At 39.9% G+C, this 26,186-nt stretch overlaps 1 protein-coding gene across 1 annotated transcript in view; it reads left to right on the forward strand.

Annotated features, from left to right (window-relative positions):
- CELF2 (CUGBP Elav-like family member 2) overlaps positions 1 to 26,186 on the forward strand; it is a 386,282-nt gene that overhangs the window by 56,628 nt on the left and 303,468 nt on the right. The window contains exon 2 of the mRNA XM_084270422.1: positions 13,316 to 13,351. Coding sequence (XP_084126548.1) covers positions 13,316 to 13,351 — 36 coding nt within the window. The remainder of the gene's footprint in view (positions 1 to 13,315; positions 13,352 to 26,186) is intronic.

A 26,186-nucleotide genomic window follows, 5' to 3' on the forward strand; every position in this document is an offset into this window, starting at 1 on the left:
GTGGCTTCTATTAAACTTAATTACTTTTCCCTGCAGTCTGCATGGTTAGTAATCGCGGGTAGATTCTAAACAAAGATACAGCAGAGAGGTTCTTTTATGAGTATAGGGCTGGAAAGTAGCCTATAAAATGTAGAGAGATTCCAAATACCTTTTCTATACCCAGCTTTTCTTTTTTTTCTAAATAATAATAATGGTGATGACGATGGTGATGTTTCAGTGTGATTAAGAAGGTATTGCTGAGGAAGGGGTGTGAGCTGAATTTGGCCTTTAGATGTTTAAGCAATAAATTCTTCAATTTCTTCAAGCATTTTTTCAGATTTATGGGGTTAAAAAGGTTAATGACAGAATTTTTTTACAATGTGTTCTATTGACTATAGATGGCAGTTCTGACAGTTAAAACGAAAATTGTTCCAGAAGAAACTTGAGTCAAACTAATTATTGGAGATGTTATAGGGATGTATAATTATATTCACCTTTAAAAAAAAAAAAAAAAGAGAGGGGGAAAAAAAAAGTTTTATTACAACTGTGCTTTTTAAAGAACAAGTGGAGAAATAAAAGCTGTAATTGTTCTTAATTATAGCTAACTGTAATTGCACACGACCGCAATATGCAGCACATCAGCAGCAGATTAAGAGAGCCTGGCATACGTGTAGTGTACAGAGCAACTTTGAGCAGAGGTGTAGTTTTATGAATACAGTTATGTATAATTTAGATCTCCTACTTTGGATTCCATCCGTGTTGATTTTATTTTATTTTTATGGCTATTGTGGCAAGATAATTTTCACTTGGAAAGTGCTGCTGCAGTGATTTATCTGTTCCAAATGAGTAAAAAAAAAAACCTTCAAAAGGAAAACTTGTTTTCTTTTACGCCAATGATGTGATGTGACCAGGAGAGATTTTTCTCAAATGCCCTTGTGTATGTACTAATGCAGATAGATGGCTAGTGGGACTTTTTTTTTTTAAGCTTCTCAATATAGTCAGTACCGAGCTCCCAAAGATTTTGCAGCATGGTTGAAAATCTTTGTTAGCAGTCTACCCACAAATTTAATTTTAGATTCAAACCCCTCAAAAATGTAACCCACAAGTCTTTAGCCCGTGTGAAAATGCTGCTTTGAACAAAACCTAGGGATGCGAATGCCTCAAGGTAGACTCCGATCTCTTCTCTTTGCACCTGATTTACAGTCTGGTTTTCAGCTCCTGGTTCTCAGTGCAATTTTGCCGTTAAAACATTAAGCTTTTATAATGTAGTGAACTAAAGAGGGACGACAGATGCTTAAAGGAGGCTGTTGAGCTTCAAAACCACCAGTTATATTTCCTACTGCAAAAGCAGATCATTGCTGAGTGAGGGTCAGTACTCACCGTATAATTGATGAATGTGTGCATGTTCCTGTGACGGTAATTTCTACATCTCTTGAGTACTTCAGATGTATTCAGGCTTTGTCTTGATGTGCCAGGATCCTCTCTGATGTTCCCAACCTGCTTTAAGCTGTTCCTTTTACCCAAAAATAAATAAAACCCATCTGTCACTGAATGCTTTCCTTCCAAAACACAGTTTTGCAAAATGTTTCAGTCTTGGACCAGCAGCAGAGTTGATTCAGCCTAAACTTTATGAACCAGAAGGGATCTTTTTGGCTGCTGGGATAGGGCTGGTTTTTTGCTCTGCTTGCTGGCACGAACGGTAGCCCATGTTGCAAGGAACTCTATACTTTGAAGTTTGTTCAGCTTTGTAGTTTGGGAAAAGTGTGGATACCTAGCCCAAAGCAGAAGAGAAGGCTTAACAAAAGAACTGTGTGCTTTTAAAAAGGGGGGTTCACCAAGAAGGGCAGTGATGCACAAAGAGTAAGCAGCAGATTTCTGACAGTGAGAAGCAGCATCAAGAAATTGGGTGAAATGACTCTCAGCAAAAGGAAGAGGTAAAATGGATGGCTAGGTACATCAGCAAGCATGCAAAGCTATAGGTAGAAAATAAGTTAAACTCATTCTTGCAGGCAGCAGTAAGAAATCAAAACTTGTTGTTTCAAAAGATTTACTGCGTGGAGAATCTCCCGATAACCGGCATGTTCTAAATAAAGCCTTTGCTTCAAATGGCAGCAGAGCAGCAAAAATGTATCTATTACAGGGCTGCTAATAAGCAAATGTGAGCAATATTTCTTGACAGCAGGCTGTGGGTGTTTTTTAATAAATCTGTGTTAAGTAGAAAAGGAGTAAAAGCTGAAACCCAAATAGCAAAACCGCTTTGGCTACAGTTTTCTCACTCCAAGTATAGATGGATGCATTGACCCCAGTCAGAAGATCTTGAAGGATAATTCTGGTTAGTAGATGCTAATGTGGAATTAAATGTGTATACATTCGTGTATGGGTTCCCAGGAAAAAGCTAATGATACGATTCCTAATGCCGAACGTGTTCCCCAGCCCTCTGTAATACAGTGTTGCTTATGCTCGGCAATAAACTATTATTTCTGTGCTACTTCTGTAATTACATTTAATAATCAGCTCTCACAGTCCAATAGTATTAAACGTAGGAGTCTTTTCAACAAACTATGATAAATAGCTCCTTGCAGAACTGTTGTACTTGAGGAAGCTTTATGGCTCTCTTTGTAAGATTTGTCATTTTCTTAATGCAGCTTCAAAAAGCTTCTGAGCTTCGTTATGGACTGTCACTGTATTTTTTTCCCTTCCCCCTCTGCCTCTGAGTGTAGCTGGGTAAATGAAGCTTAATGTGCCATTTCCAAGCACTGTGACACTCCTCCAGGGCTGGTTACATTTACCATTGCTGAAGTCTAAATAAGTGAGTTTTAATGAGCAGGAATGCTTGCTAATAGCTGATTCAGGTACTTAGTAGTCCATGTTATTTAACTGTGGTAGAATTACAGAACATAAATGGTCTGATGATTAATAGATGTACCTGCTATATATTGCAGCCTAATAGTTTTTGCCATTAAAGAACTATCTTAACATCTTCTGGTTTGGATGTGGTTAGGGAGAAAAGGACTTGCTTGTAGATTTATATCACTGGTAACTTACACCTTAAAACACTTTACATAATAATTTCCCACCACCATCCATATATTGTTCAGTAACATTAATGAACTCGTTAGAGAAAGGTGGTACTTGTGTACTTCGGCTTCCCGAGGTGGCCGGCTCAGCAGATTTATTCGCTTGGCTTAGGGCTGTCAAAAGTAAATTCAACCCATCCTTTTAAGGTCAGAAATAAGACAGTGAAATAGATCTTTATCTCCTTTCTTCTGTTGTCCTGTTAATTTTAGGCAGCAGAAGGGGGACCAGTAAGAACAGAACTTGACCATGGTTTCCTTAAATGCTTTTGTTTTATGGATGGGCAGGTGGCAAGAAGGGAAAAAAAAAGGGTAAAAAATAACAGATGAACCACAAATGAACATGAACGAAGAAATAATAGCATCCAGCATCTGCTGTGGTTTGTGCCGATATACTCCAGAAGATACTGCAGTATTTATGGGAATAGTGTAAGGACTGTTTTGAGCTGCAGCTAATGGGACCCGGACTGCTGGCTGGCAGGCTTCTCAAAGGCCTTTCTGCATTTTTCCTATCCCATCCCACATTTCAACCTGACATCATTGTTTCGTTGGGTTTTTTGGGTCACAAGAAGATGTCAGCACAGAAAGGAGCGAAGTAGTGACTTCAGACTTGAGTAACCATCAGAGAGAGACAGTAACTAGTTCATCAGGTGGATTAAAATACAATATGGGCTGATGTGTGAAGGAGATGAGCTGGTTTTAGTAGTTTCTGTATCCATGTAATGAAACCTCTGACAAAAATAAAAAAGCATCCGAAGCATAGGCAGGCTTTTCCAAAACCATCAAATGCTTCCTCAAATCTGGGTTAAGGTAGCCGCAGGATTTATCAAAGCTGGTTTCAATTTCTGTATCTGGGAGTGTAGACAGAGGAGTATGCATCTGCCTGTGGTACAGCATGTGGCCACGTCTAGCATCCCTGCTACTGTGTGACACTTCAGCAGGAGCTTGGTTTTGTGAGATTTCTGGTATTCGTTGCCGCCTTCTGAGTGGAAAAACACAGCGTTAGTTCACTGCTCTCAAAACTGGAAGTAGGTAGAGCCCAAAGCCTGGAAATCTGGGGGAGTTTTTTTGGTGTTATTGGGGTTTTTTGGGGAGTTATTTTGTTGGGTTTTTTCCCTGGTATCTGCCAATGCAGTTCCAGTAGAAAACAAGTTTTTTTCATCTTGAATCAAGCAAGAGAGGCCATCCCTTCCTAACTAATGTTAGCTCTTGTAAGATGCTATATTTTAGCATCTCACTTTGTTCCAGAAGACCAGCAGCTTCACAAAACTTCAGAGCTTCCTCTATTCATGTCTTCCTGTTCTGCACTGGATAAGAAAATGAACACATCATAGCTGAAGTATCCAAGTTGTTCTGATTCAGTAAAGTATTTTGAGACCGGAATGAGATCCGATTTCCAAACGTGGCATTTCTTGATGGAGAATCAAGTGTCGCTTCTCTGAAATAACTTTAAATAAAGCCTCCAAATTCCTGGAGTGACTTCAAGGCTGTGTATATTAGTGAAAACATCCAGCACCAGGGAATAGCAAAGGTTTGAATTGTTAATAAGGGTGGGGCAAGGGGAGCAGGGAGGTAGAGTGAGCTGTGGGCATTCAGTGGAAAACAGTTGTTAGGGTGTTTTGGGTTTTTTGGTCATTCATCATTAAATCAAAGACATCCACATTTGACCCAGCTAACAGCTGTTACATCATAATAGGTGCTTCTGTAGATGGTACATGGAACTGCTCCCTGTGCCGGACAGAAAGATGAGAATGTCATAAATATCAGAAGATATTTACTGTAGCCCTGTACAACAACCAAGAAACTAAGAAAAGGATTCAGGCCATCACCATCTACAGTACCTGAACAATTTCTGTGTCTTCTTATATCTTACACATCACTGTGATTATGTGACTACTTCTGTACAATTAACACATGGCCCAGAGTTCTTCTTCAGTTCTACATTTATACATCTGAGTTTGACCTCAAATTACTGCTGAGACTTCAGGCGTGCTCCCCCCCTTTCTTTCTGTTGTACAGTGGAAAAGAGATGGTGGCAAAGTATAACGCTGCAACCAATGGAAACAGTAGCATCAGCTACAGGTCAGGAAAATATCAAGTGTGCAAAATTTTCTGCCCTGCAAGGTTACAGTAGGTTTAATAAGCATATGGGCAGGAACGTCAGCTCTGTTTTGGATGATGTTCTCATTTTGGAGAGAGACAGAGGGTATTTTCCTCCCACTGAGCTCATACAGTTCCCTGAGGCAGGAGCCTGTGCATCACTTCTTTCCTTGTACTAACAGGGCGAGGATGTAGGAGTTGGTGCCGCAGTGGATTCTCCTACTACATGTTCTTCCTGCTGCTTGCTGTGCCCCAGAGAACCAAATTCCCTATCCATGGTGCTTCCTTCTTTTGTTTCTGAGTCATTAACTTTAAAAATGCAGCGCTTCCCTGAGAAGGCGCGTGGCAACAGTGGTCCCTGTGCTGCAACAGCCGGATCTGCACATCCATGACAGCAGGGAATGACCTTGGAGCAAAGCACCAAAGCGGGATCTTTCTTCATTCCTTCTCAGTGCCTTGGCATTTCCCCCTGGTGACCCTGGCTAAATTGCATCCTCTCTGTGCCCCCATTATCAGCCTATAAAACGGACACACTGCCGTGTTTCTTCCACCTATTCATTTTTATCTTGCTCTTTAATACCAGAATAGAAGATATAAGAGAGAGGAGCTTTCATCTGACGTCCTTGGCGGGTATTTAGACAAGAGGCCAAGATCTTAGCTGGGATTTGTAGGTAAATTGCAAGAAGGGAGGGTTTGGCCTGAATCATGCTTTGACTTGTAAGTTATGACATCGCTCTCTTCAAAGATATCGGGGGGGGGGGGGGGGGGGGGGAGGTGTTTTAAAATTAAACTTAAATTTTAATGAAATACATAAAATAGTCAGAATGAAGAGGGCATATTTGATTTAGAGTATTATATTGGGTGTGTGCTGGCCTTAACACTGTTTTGGTGGCAGGTACTTGTCGTAAAATACACAGATTTCTCCCTCCTTACCTAAGGAGGAATGAAAAATTCAGAAGTAGCAAATTTAGAAGAGTGAAAAATACAGCTTTTAAAAATAATCATGGGAGAAAACAACAAGCATGTTTGCTCATGTCCTTTATCTCAGTCAGCTAATCTTGCAGAATGGCAGCTTGTATAGAAATAGATTTTTACATATGAACTTGTTACATCACTTCCTAAAAAAAGAGTATTTAGCTTGCACTTAAATAGCACATTCAGAGACTGTTTATGCAGTATTTTTGCTGCAAATGTATGATCCTTGTTAGGTAGCTAAACTCTGTGTGAAGTTTTAAAACGGCGATGTATTTATTTGCTGCTTACTGTGTGAAAGATAAAATGCAGAACTATCAGTTTCAAGTCATGATATTTTTTTAATATCTTAATTTTTTTAAAAGGTGAAATTGTTTCCTACCACTTTGATCTTTACCTTCTGTGAGATCCATCAATTTAGTCATAGCAAATCTGAATTCAAACTTAAATGCCATATTTTATCCAAATGTAGCTTGTTTATTTTGCTGCACTCTTAACAAAGCTGAAAAACTATCCAATTTAAGACCAGTGAAATATCTTGGGTCTCACAATGGCATTTCAATACCTGCTATTAATTCCTCCAAGTCAACTCGGATGTATTCCCCCATGTGATTTGAAGAAGAGCAGAGACAACAATGTGTCTTTGCAGGTGCCATTTTTCAGCTGAAATGTGAAATCAATGTCCTGACCATTTGTGGTCATTAAAAATCCCATGGCGCTTTTCTGCAAGAGTAGAGGCATTGACTCCCACCCAAGTCTTGGTGAAATTCCAACTAAATAATTATATTCCTCCTGATACAACCTTCCTTTTAAAGCTAATTTAATGTTCCTCTTCAGCTGTTCTGCCTTGCTTTAAGTAGAAAATCCTTCATTTCCCTTTGTAAACTTTTCTGCTTCATCCTGACAATTAGTAGCTGCCTTTGCTCTTGCCACATTGCTGATGCATGTCTATGCAGTAGCAGTCAGCATGTGTGCAAGCATGGACCCCTACAATGAGGAAAGCTGTTTATTGATGCTCTGGGTAAAAGCCTTTGAAATTAACAGGAGATACCCCTTTGAGCTGTTGGTCAGAGGAGCTATCAAAGTGTTGCTCAGTGGTATGTTTTGGACCCTTCTCTACCTTGATTTTCTCATGTCACTGAGTGTAGTGTAGAGAGTTGGTTGTATGGTGTCTGCTTCTGTGTAGCCAGAGCCAGGAAACAGTGGTCAAAAGCACAGAATCACAGAATCATAGAATCGCCTGGGTTGGAAGGGAATCTTTAGATCATCAAGTCCAACCATAGCCTAATCCTGACTAGTCCAACTCTAGATCATGTCCTTAAGGACTTCAACTCCACGCCTTTTAAATACCTCCAGGGATGGTGACTCTACCACCTCCCTGGGCAGCCTGTTCCAGTGCCTGACAACCCTTTCAGTAAAGAAATTCCACTTGGTATCTCACCTAAATCTCCCCTGGTGCAATTTTAAGTCATTCCCTCTCATCCTATCGCTTGTCATCTGAGAGAACAACCCCAACATCTCTGCAACTGCCTTGTAGGTAGTTGTAGAGAGCAATAAGGTGTTCCCTCAGCCCCATTTTCTCAAGGCTATAAAGCCCCAGCTCCCTCAGCCATTCCTCATAAGACTTGTGCTCTAGACCCTTCACCAGCTTCGTTGCCCTCCTCTGGACACACTGCAGCATCTCAACATCCTTCCTGTAGTATGGACCCAAAACTGAACACAGTACTCAAGGTGTGACCTCACCAGAGACAAGTACAATGGAACTATCACTTCCCTACTTCTGCTGGTTACACTATTCCTGATACAGGCCATGAAATATCAGGTGCCTTGTTTGGCAAGCTGGATTTGCCCATGAGACAAAATAAGGAACAGCTTCATGGTTATGCAATATTTGGAAATATTTCAAGGTAGAACTTCCTAGCTATCAACAGTAGTGTAATTTGTTACACACACCTTATCAGCACACTTGGCATATTCGGTTATGCCCATAGTGGATATTCCTGGAGAATACCTAGATTTTCAAGTGATCCTCCCAAATACCTCATTTCCCTTCAACTTGTACTTATTTCTGTTCACAAATACGTGCCAGGTGTAGGATTCTGTTCAGTAAAGGGCTGAACATTTCACCCAAACCAGATACCATCTTAACCTTTGAAGTCTTCTTCTGCTTCATGAAAAATATGCAGAGGTGATAGAGCTAACTGCTGCTGCATGTCCCAGGGAATCAAATGGGTCATGGTCACTTGCTCTGGAGAAGACAGGACCTTCTGACCCTGCTAGTTGAAATGACGGCTACTGGCTCTGATGCCTACAGCCATCACTTCAAGCTGTGGACAAGTACTTTCACAAGTTGGAAGACTCCTATAGTCTGCGTCTGGGGTTATTCTGCCTGCATTTGTGCTGCTTTCATAATAGCAAACCCTACAGAACCCTTCTTCAGCATTGCCCTTATCCTTATGTCCTTATCCTCATGTGCCTCATGCGCTGTAGGCGGGCTTTATACTCTCCCCAAAAGTGTGAGATGGAAAAAGGAAGAATGGTGACACGATTGCAGGAATATGTTGCTGCCTTTCTTTTTGCATCTTCCCCAGCACGCTGACAGATTGCATAGCTTGGGTCCATATGCTTTCCTTTTCACAACAAAAATTGTCCTTGATGGAGACCTATGGCTTTCCGAACCACGGTCCTTCAGAAGTAAAAAGGTCATGGTCCTTCAGAAGTAAAAGTTGTTTCAAAGCATAGTCTTGACTTGCATGGTTTGAACTTGTTAAGTTTCCTGGCAAGCATCTAGCAGAATAGACACCAAATTACCTCAGTCGCCCTTTAAACCCCTGCCCTGACCCTTGTGCCTCAGTTTCCATCTCTGCAGAAGCACAGTGCAGGGAATTAAATCAGACAAAAATGTTGCGTAGTTAAACCTCAGAGCTGTGTTGTGCCAAACCCCGCATGTAGGTGGGTAACAACAGCTGCCAGTCAGCCTCTGAGAGAAGAGCACCATATGATTTCTCAGCAACCAAAACATTTAATACAAACACAACACTTTCCAAATATTCTGGAGAGTTATCCTGAACAACTTTCCTTAAACAAAACTAATAGGCAACGAAGTCTGTTTGCTGATCTTTATGCAGATCTTCCCACTTCCACTTCACTATAAGGTTTTGACTAAAATATTTATACTTTTCTGCTTTGGTACACATCCTACTCTGATCCTACGGGAAGAATTTCTCAGCCTGTAGACAGAAATGACAAAACGCGTGCATGGTGCTTGGCTTGCCCACACGGGCTTTCTGGGTTTAGGGGGATAGCTACACAGTCCTCTCTGGAGACTGCAGTGCCTCTTCTCAAGTTTTAAGCTCCTTGTGTGGCTAGTGAACAATTTATAAACCTCAAGCTTGATTTTTTTGGAAGACCATGTGTGACAAGGTAGCATTTTGAGGTGCAGACCTCCCACCCAGCACCCTCCTGCCTTCAACAGCACCTGCATCTTCCATATGTACTGACCACACTGCTCCAGATCCGTCCTGCACAGCTGAACATAAAACCTTGGGAAATGGTAAATAACCTTCCTGGAAACACTGTGAATGAGCTTTGTAGTGTCACCCTCCACCTAACAGCTTTTCCGGGGTCTTAAGCCTCATCCTCTTCTTCCCTCAGTGTTGTGCATTAGTTTGTTCCATTTGCATTGACACTGATTTCAGGGCAATTCAGAGCAGCCCCCATGAACAATTTAGGTTTCCATTCTCGCTCTTTTTCAAGGTCGTCCTTTCATATCATAGGCAGGATGTGAGGAGACACGGTCTCATGTTCATTTCCCCTTTGAATATTATCTTCTTCTTCTTTGTATCCATGAAAAAAAATATTTTAGAAGATGCAGTAAATTATATTTATTGTATGTCATTTGTGAGTACTGGGGATCTGAAAATTGGTGTAAGTCTAGCTCCAGTTCCTTGAAATACTGCAGAAGGAGTATCCATTATCTTTAAATAAACTTTAAGGGTTTTCTTGATGAGTAATTTGCTCCATAAGATTTTCTTTTTTAAACTCCCATGAAATATATTTATAGAGCAGCGTTTCAATTCCTGATATTTATAGGACCCTTACAGTGGACATTAACTATCCTCAGCAGTCCATGTACCATTTATTCCCAGTAACATTACAGGAATAATTGTGTTTGTTTTCTAGGGAAATAATATTTTTAGTTTAATAATCTAAAGGGGTTTTTAAATGTTTTTTTTATGCTTTAAGTGTTTGCTTAGTTGCTGAGAAACAGCGAAATCTGTGGATAGTTGGGAAGTAATCAGACTTCTCTTTTCCTCATCAGTTTTTAGAGTTTTATGTGAGTTTGATCCATATGTAAAAAATCGTTACTTAACATATTTTTGTTTAAAATTGGAATTTGATCTGACCAAAATGTGAAACTGGCAACACGATTAATGACATTAAAAATGTATATGCTAAAGGCCTGCAGTGCCTTTGTTTAACATTCTGATCACATTCAGATTTTTTACCACTGTATTGACTAGCTAATAATTGTTTTCATAAGGCCAGCAGCTCTTGTAGAGAGGGTTATTTAACAAAAATGAAAATCTTTAGAAATTTAGATGCACCAATCACTCACTGCTCTGCTCAGGAGCTGACAGCATGCTTCCAGTTTAACATCCTCTTTTAAACCTAGCTGCTTCTGCTTCTTGATGCTTCCTGCAGTACCCACCTGCAATTTGCCTGGTCCTCTATTTAAGCTGGATGAGCAACTGCTATTTTATCAAATGTGCTCTGATACCCTAAAGCAATAAAGTCTGCTCTATTCTGTTATTAGAGTGATAAGAGGTAGCTAAAGGCTAGGGAGTCCCTTTAGAAGAAGAAACAAAGAAACGCCTGGCCTGACCTTTTAGTCCAGGTTCTTCCCCCCACCTCCCCTTCAAAAAAACCCCCAACATTTCAGTGAGAGGAGGCAATGCCTGTGATTAGTGATGGAAGGGAAAAATTCCTGGTAGAGTGACAGAGTCACAGATTCACAGAATTGTAGGGGTTGGAAGGAACCTCCAGAGATCATTGAGTTCAATCCCTCTGCCAAAGCAGATTCCCTAGAATGGGTTGCACATGTAGGCATCCAAACGGGTCTTGAATATCTCCAGAGAAGGAGACTCCACAACCCCCCTGAGCAGCCTGTCCCAGTGCTCTGTCACCCTCACTGTGAAGAAGTTCTTCTGCATATTATTGGGGAACTTCCTGTGCTCCAACTTGAGGCCATTGCCCCTTGTCCTGTCCCCACAGACCACTGAGAAGAGGCTGGCCATTTCCCTCTGTCTCCCACACTTCAGATATTTATAAACATTGATCAGATCCCCTACCAGTCTTCTTTTCTCAAGGCTGAACAGCCCCAGGTCACTCAGCCTTTTCTCATAGAAAAGATGCTCCAGTCCTTTAATCATCTTCATAGCCTTCTGCTGGACTCTTTCCAGGAGATCCCTGTCTTTTTTGTACCAGAGAGCCCAGAACTGGACACAATACTCCAGGTGGGGCCTGACTAGGGCAGAGTAAAGGGGGAGGATCTCCTCCATTGACCTGCTGGCCACACTCCTTTTAATGCACCCCAGGATCCCATTGGCCTTCTTGGCTCCCTGGGCACACTGCTGGCTCATGGCCAACCTGTCATCTACCAGGACCCCCAGGTCCTTCTCCGCAGAGCTCCTCTCCAACAGGTCACCCCCAGCCAGTACCAATACAAGCAGTTATTCCTGTATGCTTGCTTTTATCACACCTCATCCAGTTTCTCCCTGCCCAGCTCTCCAGCCTGCCCAGGCCTCACTGAATGGCAGCGCAGCATTCCTGCATGTCAGCCACTCCTCCCAGCTTTGTATCATCAACACATTGGAATCATTTAGTGATCCAGTTCTTTGACAGGTTGCAGAAAATGTCATATTAATTCTTTGAATGGTTTGAGTTACCAGTCAGGCTTGGAAAATAAGGTGTTGTGATGCCCAGTGGCAAGACAAGGGGCAACGGGCAGAAACTGGAACACAGGATGATCCATCTCAACATGAGAAAAAACTTCTTTATTGTAGGGGTGGCAGAGCACTGGGACAGGCTGCTCAGAGAGGTTGTGGAGTGTCCTTCTCTAGAGATGTTCAGTACCCACCTGGACACTCTCCTGTGCAGCCTACTCTAGGTGATCCTGCTCTCTCTAGCAGGGGCGTTGGACTAGATGATCTCCAGAGGTCCCTTCCAACCCCTACAAATCTGTGAATCTGTGAACTTGTACAATTTGGATCTCCACTAAAGCAAATAAATAGGATATAGACCAGCTGTCTTTCATGCTTAAACTTAGACATAGGACAGAGGTTTCATAACTGGATAAGCAAAGTGTGAAATGAGAAGGACCTCTGCTAATGTCTAGAACAACGAACCCTCTTGTGCCTCCTCGCTGTTTGTTTTCTTTTTAAGGTCTTACTCAAAGGAGAAACGAGCTATCAAACTATTTTCCTGATGCTTGGATAAGGTCTAAGCAAATGTGTTGGGAAGGGGAGCAAGGAAATACACTGGTGGTATATCTGGGATGTATTTTAAAAATTGTATACTTAGGTAATCTAATGTATTTAATTGCGCTTTAACATGAAATAACAGTTCATTAGCCCATTTTCACTATTATTGAGGAGCCTCAGTTTCCCTCAAACAAATTGCAAAGCCACAAAACAGATTCCAGTGAAAAATTGGATAAAAATATGTATTTGGAAAAAAATTCTTGCCTAAAACCCAAGGTAAGATTTAACACTAATGTGGGATGTTTCTCAGTGCATGACATTAGTCCAATGTCTTGGTTTTGTTGCAGCACTGAAAAAAGGGATCTTTTCCCACTGGAAAATTGGCCCAGAGCTACGTTTTGGCTATGCAGGATCATGCAGTGCTGGCATTTGAAATAGTGATAATTTTATGCCTTTAAAAAAATGAGTAATCGAACCACTGAGAGCTTTAATCTGATGAAATCCTTAGATCACACTCCATCATCTGGTTTTCACATCCTTGTGTATATGATCATGCGGACGTCGCGTCCACGAGTGACGCATTTGAGTAGAAAGCTGTGTACGTGTGTCTGCAGGCCTAGAAAAAAATGCCAGCAGTATAAAGAAGTCTTTAAAATTTTATAACTTCTTTAAACACGAGCTAATTTTTCCTCACTTTGTGTCTTTCAGAGAGACTGCCACGGAGTTATCTGGAACATTACCAAGGTAAGCGAGTTGCTCTGTGCCACGTTTGTGTTATCAGTGTCTGGAAGGTGCCGAAAGAAGCACGACCTTTTGAGGCAGAACGTGATCTTTTTTTCCCCTAAGGAAAACTGCTGGGAGATTGAGAACTAGAGGTGCAGAGAGGAGAACACACACTGCATGCCACAGACAGACAAATGACTGTGAAATACTGGCACAGCCAAAACTACGCGGCTTACGGCGATGCGCTGAAGTCGCTTTGAGGCTTAGCACGGCTGTGCACCTGATGAGAAAAATCCCAGATGTGGCTTTCTTCCAGCTGTGCAGTTATACCTATTGCAGGTGGCTCAGCTTTTACTTTTAAATTTCACCTGAGGGATGAGAGGAGGGGAACTTGGAGAGGAGGAAGAAAAAAATACTGTGATCTTAAGGTGTTTTCATTTGGAAAGCAGGAAAGCAGCTTAGACCAAATTCTTCTATGCTGAGAAAGCTTTTCGTAAAATAATAGAACTAGACAAGACTCCCAGGCTGCGACAGAGGTTTTTTTGAAGAGAGAACCTGCCTACAGACTGTCAGAGGATGCAATAAAATGCTGTAATCATGCAGATAGAGAAAAGGGTGGAGAGAAGGGAAAGGGAGAAAAAAAACCCCGACATGGCAACATGTCACTTTGCAGAGATGCCTGGTGAGCAAAAATATAAAAAAAGGTGTTCTTCATCTTCTTGAGTCCTTTGCCACCAGTTTTGCTCTTTGAGGTGTGGGGGGTTTTAACGAGATCATGGTTTGGGGTTTTTTTTTTGTTATCCTCTGATCAATAGCAATGCTGTAATTCACCAAATATATAATGATAAAAATATATTTTATCAGGAAAATCAGCTTTCTTTAAGCAAGGCAATACATACAAGTTGTATCTGCTTCAAAGGCAGGCACAAATGTCTAGGTTGCTTTATGGTGTGTGTGGTGTATATTAGTTGGCTTGACTGTGTCACTAAGCTGTAAAAATGTAGACTTTGACTGAACATGATGGTTTTCCCTCCTTTGTAACGTATCATGTTGTTTTGTAGCTACAAACATGCGTCATTTATACCAGTTGTTCATTTGTTAGATACTTTTCTTCCTATGACTTACCATCACTCCATGTCCTCGGTTGTGCAAGGAAATATGCTGGTAAAATTTTGGCAAGTGTTTGAAGTACTGACCAATGATCAGGTGTACCTGATGTGTAAAAGATTTCATTAATCTTCATTGCAAAGGAATTACAATTCTTGACACATTAAACAAAAAAGAAAAAGAAAAATCATGATTTAAAGAGAGATACACAGCAGAGTATCTGTCTCCTTGATCAGGAATGTCAGTAACACTGCTTAGCCATATCTTTCACTGGTTTTAGTGCCACAATATTTCCAGTTTGCCTGCATGGCCCTAAATGATTAGGTATCAAATTACTAATATACTGGAAACATGAAGTCTCTGCACTGCAGAAACGAATTCCATTTTAAATTATAGTTAAAATGAGAGATATGAGTGCTTGGATAAACATCCAGTTTCATAGTAGCCATTAATGATTGCCTAAATGTGAGGTTTTTTTGAATTATTACCACGAGGCTTTAATTTCAACTGTGGCAAGATGTTGCAAGTAAAAATCAGATTATACAAGCAATGTGTGTGAGGCACTGTAATTGTGTTATAAATATTAAAACCAGCAAGCTTGCCTTGATTTAAAACAAATGTTTACAGTTGCGCGCAGGTTGGCTTGTCCTGCAGCCTTCTCAGGGATTCACCTGTTTCTGCATTTCTCTAAACAAGCAGGTCCCTGGAGGAGGTTTAATCTCATGTTGTGATGTATTAATGTAATAATTTCTGCAGTTCTTTCAAACTTCAAGCAAACCCTTTTGCTATTATTAATTCATAGCAGCAAAACAGCCTAATTTCCCCACCAACACCACCTCATCTTCCACCTTCACTCACCTTGTGGTGACTCTGCAGTGTAGAAAGTTTTGAGGTGTTGCACCTTGAAATGATGAAACTAAACCGCTTTCCCATAGTTACCATGCTGCTGTGGTTCTGTCCAAACAGAAGGCACAAAAAGGCATCTGCAACCTCAGAATTCTAATTCTCATCCGCGCAGGCAAACGCAAAGAAGCCTTTTTTGGGGTAGTAATGGCTCATGGATGTACTTGTGGATAGGATTGATCAAATTCTTTTCAAGGATTCCTAAACCTGACAAAAGGGTTTTCACTGCACACAACTGAAGTGCAAGCAGATGTGTCTGTACATGGAATATTTTGACTGTCAGGAAGGCGTAGGTACTAGTGGCATTAATTTTTTTGTCGTTATTAAAAAAAAACCAAATAACCACCAAAACTGGTAAAAAAAATGCTCCAAAACTTCCTTCTGAAAAAAATCTGTAACTCCTTCAATTCAATTTTGTAAGATTTCCTCCCGGAAAACCCCTTAAAAGGTCAGAAGTTACAGAAGAGAATATTTTGAATATTTTCTCTTCCCCTATAGTAACCAAGAGAGGTTACTTATATGCATTTTAAAAGAGAAAATGTAACTAAGTATCTTGGCAAATGGTGGTTTTTTAAAAAAGTAGTAATTTTCCATTAAATACTGATGATTGACCTCTAATTATTATTTTTAAGAGGAAGAAGAAATTACCTTAAATCTTGCCACTGAAAAATATATCTCATTGATAGGCAAAAGTAGAAAAGCCTGAGTTGGTGGACATCACTTAGAAGGAAAGCTAATAGATTAACTTTGCCCGTAGAAAGATATAAAAATATTCAGCACAATTATATTGTGTCAGTTCTAATTTACCAGTTATTTCTGATGATTTTAGGAAGCTCAGGCTAGAGAAGGAATTGAAAATTTAAACTTAAAATAAGATAAAGAAGCTTTATAATTTTTATGTTAAATGTCATTATTATATCTGTGAATGTATATTTTTTTTTTCGAAGAAAGAATTTCTGTGTGCAACAGCACATCAAAGAACAGATCTTCACAAGGAAAACTTTATAATAATATTAAGTTGTTCATTGCATGACCTATTTAGAGTACTCAGATACTTCTTGTTGTAGACTACATAATTAAATTTTAAATGGAACATGATAAAGAAATTATACTGGTGATCTCCAGAGATTTGAATACCCTATTTGGATCTTTACAAGAGTGTAGCAAAGGCATACTTTAAAATTTAATAAAGGTCTGGCCTATTTTTTTTTCCCTTTTAGATGTTCTATAGCTGCAATGGCAGTCCTATTTCAAACTGTATTTGCTCTCAACATCACATAGATGCTACCTGCGATAACATACCGAACTAAAAGTATTAGAAGAAATATAGCTTCGCTTGAGAAAGCCACCATTTAAAGGTGATACAGGATAATTAACGAATGAAGATAAGCCCCTGAAATCTCTCTTTACCTAATCTTGCAACCACCCTTTTGCTGACCAGCATCTGAGCTACGCGGTTGAGGGGAGCAGTAAATTAGCAAGGTGGCGTGCTCGAGCACAGCGCAAAACCCTGCAGGCACAAGGGAGATGATGTTTGGAGGTTAAATGAGAAAATACTTGGCTTCAATATCAAAGGGATGATTTAAGTCTCTAGCTACTTCTGTTTGTTTCTGTGAAAGTTACTTTATATTTGAAGAAGAACAAATATTTTAAATACGGACCAACCGCATGGATTATTTATTTGCTTAATGCTAGGTTAGCAATGATAACAGAAGTAAAAGTCAGGCTACTTTTCCACTTGTATGTAGTGACTCAATTTTACATTTTGCTTGGTGGAGAGGAGAGTAAAGTTTAAATAGTTAATTCTTTATCTAAGCTGTTCTTATTTATTGTTAAAAATTGAAGAGAATAATTTGTAAAGATATTTTTCATAGAAAAAACTGTACAAACAGACCCTGCTTAAGTCAAGAGCACAACTCAGGAAAACTTGTGTTTTGAGGTTGAATCATAGAATCATGGAATCTCCTGAGTTGGAAGAAACCCATAAGGATCATCAAGTCCTACTCCTGGCTCCACACAGGGCCAGCCCAGTCAGACCATGGGACTGAGGGCATTGTCCAAATGCTTCTTGACTTAAGCCCAGCTTTGGGCTGTGACCCCTTCCCTGGGGAGCCTGTTCCAGTGTCCGACCACCCTCTCAGTACAGAACCTCTTCCTAACATCCAACCTAAATGTCCCTTTGTTGCAGCTTCATGCCGTTCCCTCGGGTTCTATCCCCGGTCACCAAAAAGAGGAGATCGGTGCCTGCACCTCTGCTCCTCCTTTTCAGGAAGTCATAGAGCACGATGAGGTCTCCCCTCAGCCTCCTCTTTTCCAGCCTGAACAAACCCAGGCACTTCAGCCTCTCCTCCTAAGACTTTCCCTCCAGATCCTTCCCCATCTTGGTTGCCCTCCTCTGGACACTCTTGTGTCCCTCTTGTACTGTGGCGCTGAAAACTGCACCCGGTGCTCCAGGTGAGGCCACACCAGTGAAGAGCAGAGCAGGACAATCCCCTCCCTGGACCGGCTGGCTGTGTAAAGCCAGTAACATGACTTTTACCAGGCCATCATAAAACTGTCACTTAGAGTGGGAGGAAATCTGCAATAAAATGCAGTGACATGGATACATTGATGTGAAAAGAGTCAAGTATGTTCAAAATGGAAGTTTAAATCTTCAGCTTGTCTTAGAATTGTAATAATTTGAATTTTTTTTTTTTTTAGCAGTGGTCTGGAGTGGGGTACAAATCTTAAGCCCCCTCAAGTTGGGGTTTTATTCTCCACCTTCCCATAAATTTCTTTAATAGTCTCTAAGTTCCATTTACTGTAGAGTTCTTGCGTGTCTACAGCATTTTGGAAATATAATTTAAGTACTAAAGTGACTTTAGTACTTTTGAAAAATGTTAACCTGCAACTTCACCATTATTTAAATCTAATGCAACTAAGCTTTTATCTAAAGGGAAAAGAAGAATTGACAACCCACCATATGACAAGCAAAATGAAATCTCTTGATCACTATCTGTCAGCAGCCTTTCTAATACCATTGTGTTAGGGAATGATATGTCTTCCAAGGAGCTAAGTACACAAGGTTTTGAATCATTTCTGTCTTGACAGCCTAACCCAAGTAACTACTTGTAAGTACTTGGATGAATTATAAAATCTATGTGGCTCTGTAGAGTGAGTTAATAAAACATCTATGAGCATTTTAATTACTATAAGTGAAAAGGCTTCTTTCCTGACAGGAATAGGGGTACGGACTAAAGACCTACTTGACATCTCAATTGTCTTCACTGGCTTTTCATGGACAGTGGCAGCTCCAGGGGCAGCTTCTGTATTTGGTCTCTGGGTGTCCTTCCATTTGAGGTCTTTGGCCAAGCAACTGCCTCACTCTGAGAACACCAGGTTATACTCGTTCCCCTTACATTTCATGTACTGTGGATGTCCCCTCATGTCACTGGTGCTGCTTTGCCTGTCATGTCAGGCTTGAACACCTATCCACCTACAGCATACATGTACCTCTGCCAATCCTCACCTTGATATATAATATTTACTGCAGTTTTATTCTCCCTTAAATAAAGCAGGGATTTAGTGTAGTCCATTTGTGACCCTTTCTCCTGAAGAAGTTTTGCTTTCCACATCCAAATCCCTTCTCAAAACTCACTTTCACTTAGAGGCACATAAATAATAGGTCAAAAAAATGTTGTTCATCCCAGGTGGCAGGCATTGGTGGCTGATAACATTAAAATCTCTTGAATGTCAAACTATATGCAGCTAACCACAGTTAGTCTTTGGAAATGATATCATCTTGTATCTTTTCTGAAACCACATCATTAAAAAGAAAAGAGAAAAAGATTCCAGCCCTCGATATTTAAATGTTCTCAAGTCAACAGTCTTAAAGAGCAGGTTTTCCATAATTTGGATGCCTGCCACTTTCTGAAGAAAATCATTATTTTAAATTGAGACTTGAATTTAACTAATCACTCCCTTAATTTTGTTGTTTTTTTTTTTAAATCTTATGTTTGACCTTTTTCTGTGCCTCTATGCTTAATTCTAAACACATATTTTTCATCTAACCTTTGAGGTGTTTTTCTGTACCACAAGCAGGTCTGCCTATTACCTGTTATGTGCTGCATAGGAATACCCTAACGCTGTTTGGTCCTTCAGAGGTGCTGTAATATAAATTGCAGTAATTATTTGGGATGGTAAGGAGTATGATGTTATTGTAAGTGAATCTGGGGTTTTTTTTGAGGAAATAATATACAAGTTGTCTCTAAACTATTCTGATTTTTTTTCCTAAGTAGTGCTTCAATATAATTAAAATGTGAGATGGAGTTATTCCTTCTAGTAGCTGTCAGTAGTTTTTTTTCCTTGTTTTACATCCATTTTGAAATATGTTTTTTACAGCTAATGTTAATCTTAAAACACACTTATGTGCAATCTGATCCCTTTCTGAAGAGACATTTTTAAAATCTTAAGAGGAGCCTAAGGAGCGTAGAGGTGATTAACCATATGTGCTTACTGATAACTTGCATTTAAAAATTACTAAGACACCGACGTCAGTATTCACATTGCCTGAATTTAGCTATCACAAAAGTCCTCAGTCTAAGGAACCAGGGAGAAAATGAAGGGAAATAGGTGGCTTATCTCAGGACAGGGTGAATAACCTTGGGGAATTGTTTTTTTTCTTTTTCCATTGTCTGCAAGTGGAGCCTGGGGGAATAGTATAGACTAGAGGTTTCACCTGATGATAGCTTTAATTTAAGGTGAGTCCTAGCAGACTGAGTTTTATAAGTGTTAAAGTGCCAAGTGACGTGAGCGGATGCCAACTGGAGTTTTGAGGACATTGGCATGCTTAACCTCAAAAAAACTTTCATTATTTGGTACTTAAGTCCTAAATATAGACTCTGGGAAGGAGGGGGGAAAGTCAGACAAAAATGATCATTGGACTTGATACGGCTCTGACCCAGAAGGCAGTAACACTTCTCACGGTGCACAGTCCTCAGAAATCACAGCTCACAGTCTTGAGACTGCTCCTAATTACACACAGCCTTTGGGTCTTAAAATGAGTGTAAGTGATTTTACTCAGTGACCTGGGTTTTGAACCCACAGCCATTTTTCACCAGCAATTGTTAGTATCTCTCACAAACACTAATGAATTTGACAGCAGACCTTTGTCTTAAAAGTCTAGTAGGGCTTTTATTTTTATTCCCTATTGTAAAACTCTAGTACTAGAGACATATTCTCTTCTTCCTCCCCACCCCCTCCACCACTCACACAAACACACACACATACCCCCAGTTATTCACCCTTACCAGACTTCCAAGCATCTTTTCAACTCATCTTACAAAGCATTGCCATCCAAACGTGCCCAATGAGGATAACGTGCAGCAGAAATTTAAGGACTCAGATCTCTTCATTTCCATTCCTGAAGGTGAATTCCAAGATCGTGATTATTTTTATTTATACAGTGCCTAAAGAGTGCTAAATACTTTATGGAACAAATAAAAGACCTCTTGTAAAAAGCACGCATTCCTATAATCTAATTTTAGTCTCAAATCAGGCAGTATGAATGCTAAGCAGCAGGGCTTGAAGAAAAACGGAAGGTATATGAGGGCTACACTAACAAGATTGAGCAGTTATTTAGGTTCATTATCTGTTCCACTTAATAGTGCTGCAATATCTTACTGGTTTAAGTTAAATTTACATTGGTCTTCTGAGAACATTTGAATTTGACTGTCACTGGAATGGTATTTCTTGGGTTTGCTCAAAAAATGAGCCTTTGAACAGCAATTGGAGTGAAGATAGAGGAAAGGAACATTGCAGGTGGATTTTGAGAGGCTGTTCCAGTGTAAGAAACAGCAAAAGAATCTAACTTAAAATATAAAGACATTTGCTCACCTCCTTGTTTCATTAGTATTCATTCAGTTAGTAATCTGTGTGAATCCTTTGCTTAAGTGTTGTTTTAGCACTTTAGTTCCTCAGAACATTATTTAGAAAGTGAGTGCAAAGGATCAAACCTGAGGGAAAAACCTCAGATATAAATATGCAACTGAGGGAAAAGGGTGTGTGTATGTGTGTGTATATATAAATATATATATATATATATACAGAAACAGCCCAGCAAGCAACCCAGCAACTGAAGTCAAGGAGTCCTTTGCTGACCTGGCATAGTTGAGGAGCTTTCTCTTAGTACATTTGCTACAGCACGGTCAAGGCATGTGTCCTATATTATGCTATATCTATGTAATGATACAATACAGAATACTGTACCATATCTTTTATAGCTAGAAATTAACTGCTGATACACAGGATTTGTGTGTCACCCTTACCATTGGTCCCAGAGGATCAGTAGTAAGATGGATGGTGTCAGGAGACCCACACCTATGCTCCTGCAACAGCAAAAACTCCAGTTTAGTGTTCTCTTCAATGTTCTCTGCTTTCTAAGCATCGCTTTTATTTATGAAATAATACCTATTGTGACATTTACAAAAAGTTGCAACAACTTTAATGATTCCAAAAGATTTGCTGCGAATTACAAGCAAATCCTTAGTAAATTATTGAAAGAGGTTAAAACAAAATTCCAAAGAACCTAACACAATCCCCAGTGCTCAAGGTTAACAGTTTATACTTCATCTACATTATATTAAAAACATTTTTACTGGAGCCCATAAATGTTACACATTTTTAAAAGGCAACGATCACAGTGGGACTAGGTAGGTTACATAAAGCCAGACACGAGATCTGCAAGCAGTAATTGGTGACCGTCCTTTATTTTTCAAGGGTGCTGACTTGGGATTCCTCCGATGAGACGAGGCAGATTTTCATGTCTGTGCCTTGCCATTAGAAGCAGGCAGCCCTTAAAAGTTTTCCTGTGGTCAGCAAAAGATGACCGTGAGCCCCAGACTCATGTGTTTGGAGCAGTCTCTTATCGTGGTGCTGCAATTCTCTTACTAGCAAAGATGTTTTGCCAATTTGGAGCCACCGAGGACCTACCCCACTTTCTGTGTACATTCTCCCAGTGTATTTTACAAGTTGTGCCCTACACAGCACTTCTACAACAGCAAAGTGCCAGCACAGTGCTTGTCTTAGCAGACCTGTAATGGAATATATTTTTCATTCAGACCCTTGGAATTTTTAGAGCTTTCACACTGTTTTCTACAGGGAACATTTGAGTTTCAGCAAAGCCATGATGTTGTAGAGTGGATGCAAATCATGCGTGTTTGCCATACTCTCACCTCAGTGAATGCTCAGGGAGAAATGATGAGTAAAACAAGACAACAGGTTTCACCTAACACACAAAAAAATTAGTAATAGAGAAGTGACTTTCATCCCTTTCTGGCTATTTTCCTTCTGAACTTTTAGATACTCATCTCACAGTGGTTCATGTGCTTAATTTTGGAGAACAGTTCTGCTGATATCAAAGTGATTGCACTAGTCAGTGCAATTTTAGCATGAGTATTGCTGCTTACTCATTGCTGTAAAATGAGTGTCATCTGGTTTGATCCTGGCTTTGTCACTTAAGACTATAGACAGCTCTACTTGATTAAGCAACAAGAATATACACATAGAAACTTGGTTTCGGTAGCATCCTCTTGAAATGTGAATTGAGAATCATGAAGTGGAAGCCTAAAAATAAGGGGCTAACTGGCTCCTAACGCTATTTAGATATATGGTTTGGGTTAACCAAAAGCACTGGAGAATTGAGGATGCTGCTGACGTTGGTTCAAAGGGCAAGTGGGATTTTCTGGACCAGGCTACTGACTCAAGCTTCTAAAAGGTGACTGTGACATTTAGGAAACCTGCTAGGGCTGGGAGCTCAGAAGCTCATCTTAAAACTTGATGGTCAAAAAATATTTTCTTTCTTAAGATTTTTCTGAGGGGGGGGTGGGTGGCAAGTATAGCTGCACCCACACTAATGTGCTCATTGATGCCAAAGGGACTTTGGCTTGCCATGTCTCAGTCGTTCATACATTTCATTCCAGGATCACATGGTAAATTGAGCAGAAGTTCCTGCAACTAAGAAGTTTTATTTAACAAAAATGAAATATTATTATTCATGTCATGAGTAATTGAATCCCCAGATGTTCTCATTCTGTATCAATGGCTGAGGACAATATGACTCTAGATAGATTGTGACAACATGAATTGATTTCTTCTTTCTCTTTTTTTCTTCTTTTCTTCTTTTTTTTTAATTTTAAACCTGCAAAGTGACTGTGGGGGTTTTTTTTAGCTGATTGCTTGGAGCTGACATTACAGGCTGTGCAGCTGTAAAAAAGACCTTCTCATTTTCATTGAGAGTAAATAAAATAAAATACTGCAGAAATAGCCTTGCTTCTCCCCGGTCCTGCCCCTGCAGAAATAAACAGCGATAACTTGGATAAAGCAATTGCATTTGGAAAGACATTCACAAGAAGAGATGGGTGCTGCTAACATTGAATATTCAGAATGTAATAATAAAAGTAATCATGTCACTAAAAAGCCACCTGTTACTTTCTTCAGTTTTTATCTAAAGCAAAGAGTTCATTTTTTGCTTCTGAATTTACAGCAGGGAGAGAAATCCAGCTCTTTAGAAACCTTATTATATGCAAGGTAGTAATTCCTTATTAAAGTTAAGTAGAGAAAGAAACCGTGCTCGCTAACATTTCTAAAGCTGTTAAAGATGGATGTTTCCATGAAGGAACAGAGGAAGAAAAACTTTTAAGTGCTTGTTAAGGCTTGCACACGCAGTGCATACAAGCAGCAAGTCTGTTTTGCTGAACTGTGAAGTTGCACTGAGTAATTTCTCTAATAACAGAATAGATATTGCACCTCTGACCCCAGAGGAGCTACGGGCTCGACGCAGTGGCCGGCTCTGGCATCAGCAGAAACTTGTGCAACCGAAGCACAGGCTGCATGCTGAGTGGTGGAAAGACAAGGAAAAAGGTGACAAAAAAGAAACTTGACACACAACTTGTAAATGTTCTGCTTGATTTAAAACTTCAGAAAGTGATTAATGAAGGAGATACCTTATTTATTGATTCCCTCCATGACCTGCTCCTCAGAGGAGCTGCACCCTTGTGTCCAGAACTCTGTGTTTGACAGCTACCTCTTACTTCCAAAGAAAGGGTATAGTAGTAGAAACATTTAATTAGCATTTCATGTGAGCTTTCCCTTATAGAAATGATGCAGTGGTGATAGTTTTCCTCTCTGTTATGGAGAATACCTGTGGAAATAACAGTTTGGTAGCTGGAGCAGGAAAAACATCCATAGTATCTCTCAAGATAACACTGCCCATGGAGAAATGGGAAAATAAGTAATATGAGAAATATATTCAGTTAAAGCAGCAACTGTGTCTTCTATTTCAAAACCTGAAAGGTGAAAAGGAGTGATGTGGTTTAAAGGGGATATTGATTTAGCTGAGCTACACATGGACTTGTGCCATAACCCCAGTACGTCTCTGGTCTCTGAACCTCTTTGTATAATGCAAGTTTAGATTGATTGATTGAAGTTTTTTCTGTAAAAACAGTGAGTCTGATGAATGGCACGTACTCAAGGTGATTAAAAAAAATATGAAAAAAGTTATTTTAAAGACTTAGAAAACATTTTTTCAGTTGTACTTTCTTGCAGCACTGTATAATCAGAGCAAGGCAGTGGGACCCTGTACCTCATTTCTTCTGCCTTCCATTTTATCTTGTGAGTGATTGACTTTCTTCAGCAGCTCCATCAGGTAATGTGACATTAATGGGAAATAAATTCCCATCGAGAATTTGTCTCACAGTGCCAGGGATATAATAGACATTTGTGGATATTCACCCATTTGAGAAAATTCTGAGTTCAGGCAGATGTTGAAAATCTGGCAGTGAGGTTTGGCTTGCTGCTCTAATTCAAATTTTCATCTTAAATAATTGATATTTTGTTGATTTGTGGAATGCTGTGGGGCCTTGGTAGTGGGTTGTGAGTAACAGAAGACGTGGCAGGACCTGTTGATCTCTAGAGCAATGTAAGAGTTGTTGGTCAGGAGGAAGCCTGTGGTTTATCCCTTCATCTGGTATTATCTAGCAGCTCTTTGAAAGACAGGCTGGCAAGTTGAGAAAAGGCAACTATGGAAAGAAATATCTGCAGGAAAATAATCTCAGCCCTTTCACAAACCTCTTTTTGCAGAAATAACAAGATGCTTTATATCATTGTGGTTTTATGGGTTTTTCAGGGCTTTTATAACTCCTGATATTCTACTTTTCAAGAGATACAGATGTCCAGTTTTCTACTGACTCCCAGCTCTAAAGCTTTCTTCAGGTGAACCAAAACCAAAACCATGTTTCCTTTTGTAAATTCAACTTTGGACTAATTCTTCATTCTGCGAGACAAGGCACAGATTTAAAGAATTATGGTTAGAGTTCACAAAAACAATAAATAAGGCAACAAGCATTACCAATAAATAAGGAAAAGCTCGAAATTACTTTTTTTTCCCCCTTCTTTCCCAATATCCTGCATGCATCAAAGCTGGTCTCTTCTGACCTTATAAAACTTACGGTCTCTATAAATCTTATGGTGAACCATCAAGAAGAAAAATCAAACTGTCTAAAGCAAAAAACCACACAAAACAAAATAAATGCCCAAAACCTCTGCCAAGCCCATCTTTGATATTGTTCTGCTCAGGTAAGAACCTCCCAGAATAACTAGAGACATTTGCACATGATATTCCTGCATGTAATACTGACGGCACAACGCTCACCAGTGGGCTGCTGCTCTCAGGCATACCATGCATCAGTCATCTTTTGCTTTTCTCACTGTGTTTTTCAGTCTTCCTTACACACAGTGTATATGTGCTTTCCAAAAAAAAAAGGATAAATCTGCTCCAACTACCGGTCTTTCTTACTGGTATTTCCTGATT

The sequence above is a fragment of the Gallinula chloropus genome (genome assembly GCF_964237585.1).
Source record: "Gallinula chloropus genome assembly, chromosome: 1".
NCBI classification, from domain to species: Eukaryota; Metazoa; Chordata; class Aves; order Gruiformes; family Rallidae; genus Gallinula; species Gallinula chloropus.